Below are 6,791 nucleotides of genomic sequence, written 5' to 3' on the forward strand. Positions count from 1 at the left end.
CCCAAAAGAAACTTTGTCCCCATTAGCTGTCACTCCCCATTCCCCTCTCCCTCCTGTCCCTGGCAACCACTAACCTACTTTCTGTCTCTATGGATTTGCCTATACTGGACATTCCAAGTAAATGGAATCGTACAATATGTGTCCTTTTGTGTCTGACTTATTTCACTCAGCATAATGTTTTCAAGGTTCACCCATATTACAGTATGTATTAGTACTCCTTTGTTGTGGCTAAATAATATTCCATTATACCACATTTTATTTATCCATTCATCAGTTGATGTACATTTGTGTTGTTTCCACTTTTTTGGCTATTATGAATAATGCTGCTATGAACATTTGTGTACAAGTTTTTGTGTGAACATATCTCTTCAGTTCTCTCGGGTATATACTTGGAGTGGAATTGCTGGGTCATATGGTAACTCTATGTTTAACTTTTGGAGGAACTGTCAACTGTTTTCCACAGTAGCTGTACCATTTTACATTCCCAGCTGCAATGTATAAGGGTTCCATTTTCTCCACATCCTCACTAACACTTGTTATTCTCTCTCTCTTCTGTATATATATATATATATCTCCCTTCTAGTGGGTAGGACATGGTATCTCATTTTGTACACCTATCTTGTGAGTCTGTTTTAACAAAACTGTAGCATACTATACACACATTATATACTTGCTTTTTCCACTTAACAATATATTGTGGAGATGTGTCAGTATGTACAAAACTGCTTGTCCTTTTTGCTGGCTTTATGATAATCCATTGCATGAACGTGCAAGCCTGGTACTGTAAGTTGCTTAACTGTAAGGCTGCACTGTTTTTCCCCAATCTTTTTGCTATTACAAACAGTGCTGCAATGACTGCCTCTAAGTACGCCATTCCACTCATGCAGGAGTTTTTCTGTAATGACCAATCCTAGAAGTGGAATTCTAGGTTAAAGGGCATGTGCATTCTTTTATTTTTATAGATATTGCCAAATTGATTTCCATAGAGTGTACCAATTTGTACCTGCCAGCAAGGTAGGGATGTGTTCTTTAAATGGACCCTGGATCATAAGATAAATTGGTGAAGATATTGTATTCTTAGTATGGTACTCCTTTGTGGGCCAACTACGGAATCACTTCTTTTAAGTGGCTTGGGGACAAGGGCACAGTTCATAAAGAGCTTTCCTTGGTTAGCAGTTGCCAAGGAAGAGGTAGAACTGAAGAGGGTTTGTCTTGGTGCCCTATCTACCCTTCCTTGGTGGAACACTGGATACTCACTGAAGATGCTAGGTAAGACAATAAAATAATGATTTTGTTCATTTATTCCTTCAATCAACAAATATTTATTGAAAACCTACCACGTGGTGCTAGGTGCCAGAATGGAATGAAAACAAAATCAGACCAGACACTCCTCTCATTGACGTTTTTGGGCTTTTGAGGGGAAACAGACATTAATACAACTAAGGATAAGGTTACAAATAGTGAGGGAAATATATATCATGCTACTGGAGCTTGTAGCAAGGGTCTGAGGGTCAGCAAAGGGTTTCCAGGGGAAACTTGTTTGAATTGAGACATGAAGGTTGAATAAAAGACTAGCTGAAGGCAAGTCTCTTTTTCCTTTGGTGGAAAAAACGTGGTTAACAACTAAAGAAGGGAGGTAATAATACCTACCTCACAGGTTTGTTATAAGAATTAAGTTAAATAATATAGGTAATGCATTTAGCAAAATGCTTGGCACAAGTCAGTTACTTCGTGAATGCTTACTTTGTTCCACTCTTCCATTCACTCATGGTAAATGCTAAAATTCCATATCCCCGAGCAAAGCATTGCCACCCTAGTTATGATCTTACTCTATATTTCTCTACTACCCAGTTCTCTCTCTTCTTCCATTTCTGGGCTCCCAAGCACTCCATACATTTATCATAGTTTACCTTAGGAGCTAATTAGGGGCCGGCCCAGTGGCGCAGTGGTTAAGTGCGTGCGCTCTGCTTCAGAGGCCCGGGTTTCGCAGGTTCAGATCCCAGGTGCACACAGCCGCACTGCTTATCAGGCCATGCTGGGGCGGCGTCCCATATAAAGAGGAAGATGGGCACGGATGTAAGCCCACGGCCAATCTTCCTCAGCAAAAAAAGAGGAGGACTGGCATTGGATGTTAGCTCAGGGCTGATCTTCCTCACCAAAAAAAAAAAAAAAAGCAGCTAATTAGATTAATAACTACCACTTATTTTGATCTTAATCCATACTAGGTACTTTACATCCATTAGTTAATTTAATCTTCATAACAATCTTCGTGGGTAGGTAAGGACTATTATCACTCTCACTTTATAAATGAAGAAACTGAGGCAAGCAGAGCCCAAGAATAGCTGGAGAACTGCAGAGCAGGATTCAAACTCAAGTCCAACTAATTTCTAACCACTACCCCTATAGTGCCTTGGGTTGCTAGCTATCTTTTTTAGGTCCTGTTACCCAACCAGGTGATAAGCTTATTTAGGACAAGAACCTGCCTTTAAACTTTTTAATAAAACAATAGCTACTATTTATTGAGCATCTACTATGTGATACAAACTTTACATGCATTATTTCTATCCTCACAACAACTCTGTGTTTTACATATCATTTTCCCCACTTTACAGATTAAGAAACTAAGGCTCTAAGGGTTAATTAACTTGGCCATGGTGGTGGAGACAGGACAAGAACCCTCATATGGGTAGGCCAGTACTTACCCAGAGATGATGGCCAATACGGTTTGTAGTTGATAGATGAGAAAGCACAGGGCTATATTCATCCAAATCCTGTTATCTTCATCTAGCATGACCTTTAGACAATGACAGTGAATGGGGGGGGGAGGATTGTTGGAGAGGTGCCCATCTCTTCCTTCCAGCTGTGTGCAAATAAAAATTTAGAACTCACAATAAGCAGAGCCCAAAGGGTTATTGTGGAATTCCTGCGTTCACTCACCAAACATAGGCTACTAGGGACAAAGTCCCTCACTGGGAATTTTTGTAGTCCATGATCCAGATAATGTAACACTTATGTTTTCTATATGCCAGGCACCGTTGTCCAGGCTTTACACAGATTAACTCATTTAATTTCCAGGTAAGCACTATTACTATTCCATATAACAGCTGAGGAAATCAAAGTACAGAAAAGTTAAAGGATTTGCCCGAGGCCCCCAACTAGCAAGCGGTGGCGTTTGGGACACCAGGCAGCATGACTCAGAGCTTGAGCCTCCCTAATAACAGGGCGCGAGAAGAGTCACTGAGTAGAGCACAAAAACAAATGAAACTCTAGTACTATAATGAAGGACCAAAAATTCCCGCGGGCTGAGGAGAAAAGTTCGTTTCCAAGTGCCTGCCTGCTTGTCAGCACGTCTCCACCCCCAACTTTCTCCTTTCCCGGCTTCCCCGCTTCCGCCTCCACTACTGAAGACAGAGAGCCCAGAAAGTAGGGGAAAGGTCGCAGTTAGGATTTGGCTCCTCCCTTCTCGCTCGTTCAGTCCCTTTTTGGTGTAGCCCGCAGAGCCTTGGGGGCTCTCGGGTTCTCGCCCATCCAGCCCAGGGGCACTTGACCCGGTCACGCGGACCCGCCTAGAGTCACTTGCCCCGGAGCCTTGGCCCACTCCCCTCCACTTCCTCAGGAGGAAGGCAATGAAACCACCGACAGCCTTCCCTTCCACGGCGTGGATGTTCCTTCCCAGGGGCCTCTCCACTCCAGTGTCTCCCCAGGACTCTAATTGCTGAGATCCGCCGGGTGCTCTCAGGACAGAACGTCTACATTTCTTTGGTTTGGGGGAAAAGGAGAGGATGCTTAGTAAGGCTTCCCGGCCCCTAAATCTAGGCATAAGGCTGGACTGTGATCTCTTCGCTCTTTGGTTCAATCTGAAAGTATCCTTAAAAATCATCTAGTGGCCACATTTTAGATAAGAAAACTGAGGCCCGATAAGTATAAAGTGAGTTGTCCATAAGTAGTCAGGCGCAGATACCAGGGCCACATGAGTATTTCACATTTTCTTACATAACATGACACACTTTAAGCAGAACTTAACGTGATGTAAAAGGGCCTCACCATTCCAGACATATCGATGGCAAATTAAACCTCAGGACTTGGAATGGAGGGTGGGGGTGACGTCTGGAATCTTAGTACTTCTAGTAAGTGAAACAAAGTCAGCTCTTCAGTCCCTGGAATGGAGAAAACTGGCGGGGGTGGGGTGGGGTGGGGGGTCTGACGCCCTCGGACAATCTGTGCTTTGATGAAATCTCTGGTGAAGAACCCACCCTCCACTGCCCGGACTTCATCCCGCCCAGTATGAGGGCCCTTGGATTGGGGCACCTCAGCTGTGTATTCCATCAACTTGGTTGGGGGGAAATGAGCTTTCTGATTCCTTCAGAAGTCTCCTACAACAGGAAAAGGCAGCCGAAGCTAACACACACGCTAGTCCCACTGCCGAACTCAATGACTCAGAGCCACACCCGGCGAGTTTTTTGAAACAGCTCTGACGTCACACACCGCGCGCTACCAAGGACCCCCGACTGCCGTGGCCTGGGGGCGGGGCCGCGGACGTGCGTCGGGGCGAGTACTGCGTGCTCCAGTGCGCGTGCGCGGGCTCCGGGGCGGGCTGGTGACTATAAGCGGGCGGTGCTCCTCTGCGTAGTGGTGCTGCCTGCGGTTTTGTCTTCTGAGCGGAGAGGGTTGTGACCTCGCCCTGCTTGTGAGCTGAGTTTCCTCCCGACCCCTGCACGACGCGCTGTTACAGCGAGCGGTCCACTCCCGGCCGTTCCTGCTGGAGGTGAGCGGCCCTATGGGCTTCCCCGACTCCCCGGCCCCATCTCCTGGGCTGCCTGGTGGGTCGGTAGCCTCGTTCCCGGGCTGGGGCTGCGCCGCCTGGAGCTTCCCTCCTGGCTCCGCCCCCACCCGCGTTCCCACTCGGCAGACCCAGCCCTGCTTTCTCCAGAGGTGGCCCTGAGTAGAGTCCACGTGGCTCACCCCGTGCTTAGCAGTGCTGGGTTAGACCTCCATGCTATGCTCTCCCAAAGCATCCTTAGCATCTCCTTTCTATCACAGCGCTTGAGGTGTTCTGTGTGTGGTAACTGCCCGTTTTCTTGCCTGTCACCCCTAGACTGTAAGCCCCACGAGGGCAGGGTTCATGTCTGCAGGGCCCCCTGTGGCCCTAGTACCTTACAGAGTGCCTAACACATTGTGGCTATTCAGGGTGTATTTGTTAAATGAGTAAACTTGATAGATTTGACTCTCTTATAATTATTTTAACTTTCAAAAAGTTTATAATTAACTCGAACCTGACTGAGATGGGAGGGAAACTTCTAGGCAAGTTGCTTTCTCAAGGGCATGTTCTTATATCTCACTCCCCTCTACAAAAGGGCTCAGTCTTTACTTCGGGAAGGTTTCTGTTCCCTGGACTGTGGCACAGGGATTGTGCATTGCCCCTGGCAGGAGAAGTAAAAGTTTTAAGAATGGTCTTGAATTAGTCCAAGAAGCAAGACTGGCTCTACAACCATGGAGTTTAGACTGTAAATATACTTGGAGCTTCTGCTATGGAAGAACACCCACTGGTGCCTGTCTCCCTGACTGGCCGGCCCTCTCTTAGCTCCATGGGAAGACAGAAGGGTCAGTGCGAGATGCATGCATGTCCCAAAAGGCTATAGATTAACCTCGCCTTTCTTTCCTCAGGATCCAGAAGCCTTCCAGAAGCAGAAGACAGCTCTACCACTCTACAAAGGAGTGGGACCCTTTCAGCCATGAAGCGTGTATTGAACCTTTATCTCTTAGGTGTGGTGCTGACCCTGCTCTCTGTCTTCGTTAGACTGATGGAGTCACTGGAGGGCTTACTGGAGAGCCCATCGCCCGTGAACTCCTGGACCACCAGAAGTCGGCTAGCCAGCACACAGCCACCAAGGGCCTTCCAGACCATCCATCCGGAGAGGTGTGATAAGACCTCTCTCCGACGGCTATAATCTTGGAACACTGACTTAAACACGTCCAGCCAGGTGTCCCAGTTCCTGGGCAGGCAAGCTCAGCATCAGTGTTATCAGAGAACTAACTGTTACTAGGCCCTTGAAGGGCCTCCTCACCTGGAAAAAGAGCCTGTTTAATACACAAGTGGGAGTGGGTTGCCTATGGCTGTGGGATGGAGTGATCGCACTCCTCTGCCCCTAGTCTGCTGTATGCTTTGCTGTCCTTGGCAGCCTGGCTCTGACATCTCTTAAAAGGGGGGCTTCTGCTCAACTGCAGCTGTTGGAAGATGGTGTTGTTTTCAACTCTACTTCCTAAACATCTGGCAAGAGTTCCTTTGGACTTGAGTGTCTTATGGTCAGTTTATTTGGTGGTCAGCTTCTCTTCCGTGAGAGCTCCTCTGTGCGTGGATAACAGTTGAAGAGATGTGTGGGTTGGCTGTAGGGAGGGGGAAGACATTCAATGTCCAGTTCTCATTGTTTTACATTTTTAAGTCCTTCCTTCAACGTAGTGTGGATGTGTGTATATTGGTCTGAAGGAGGCAGTGAGATGACAGAGCCTGCTCAGGGCATTATGGCCACCATGTGGCTTAAGTGAATTTTTCTAATGAAATAAAATTGCATATATATTTCCACTGTGTGTCATGTTGACTTCTGCCCTTGAAATTAGTGGTAGGGAAGGATCTTAATTCGTAGATCTGAGGTTTAACATCTTAAAACTTTGGAGCAGGAAAGTGCTTAAAACACTTTGTTTAAAATATAAGGTAAATAGGGGCCGGCCTGGTGGTGCAAGCGGTTAAGTGCGTGCGCTCCGCTGTGGCAGCCCAGAGTTAGCCGGTTCGGATC

General features: G+C 46.8%; 1 protein-coding gene across 1 annotated transcript; it reads left to right on the forward strand.

Annotated features, from left to right (window-relative positions):
- The first annotated feature begins 4,610 nt into the window (after positions 1-4,610).
- Positions 4,611-6,580, forward strand: HILPDA (hypoxia inducible lipid droplet associated). The gene is made up of 2 exons (XM_014785091.2): positions 4,611-4,765; positions 5,665-6,580. The coding sequence occupies exon 2, from the start codon at positions 5,733-5,735 to the stop codon at positions 5,946-5,948; it is 216 nt and encodes a 71-aa protein (XP_014640577.2). The 5' UTR covers positions 4,611-4,765; positions 5,665-5,732; the 3' UTR covers positions 5,949-6,580.
- Positions 6,581-6,791: the final 211 nt, after the last annotated feature.

The sequence above is a fragment of the Ceratotherium simum genome, chromosome 1 (genome assembly GCF_057802395.1).
Source record: "Ceratotherium simum simum isolate JZ-2026a chromosome 1, ASM5780239v1, whole genome shotgun sequence".
NCBI lineage: Eukaryota > Metazoa > Chordata > Mammalia > Perissodactyla > Rhinocerotidae > Ceratotherium > Ceratotherium simum.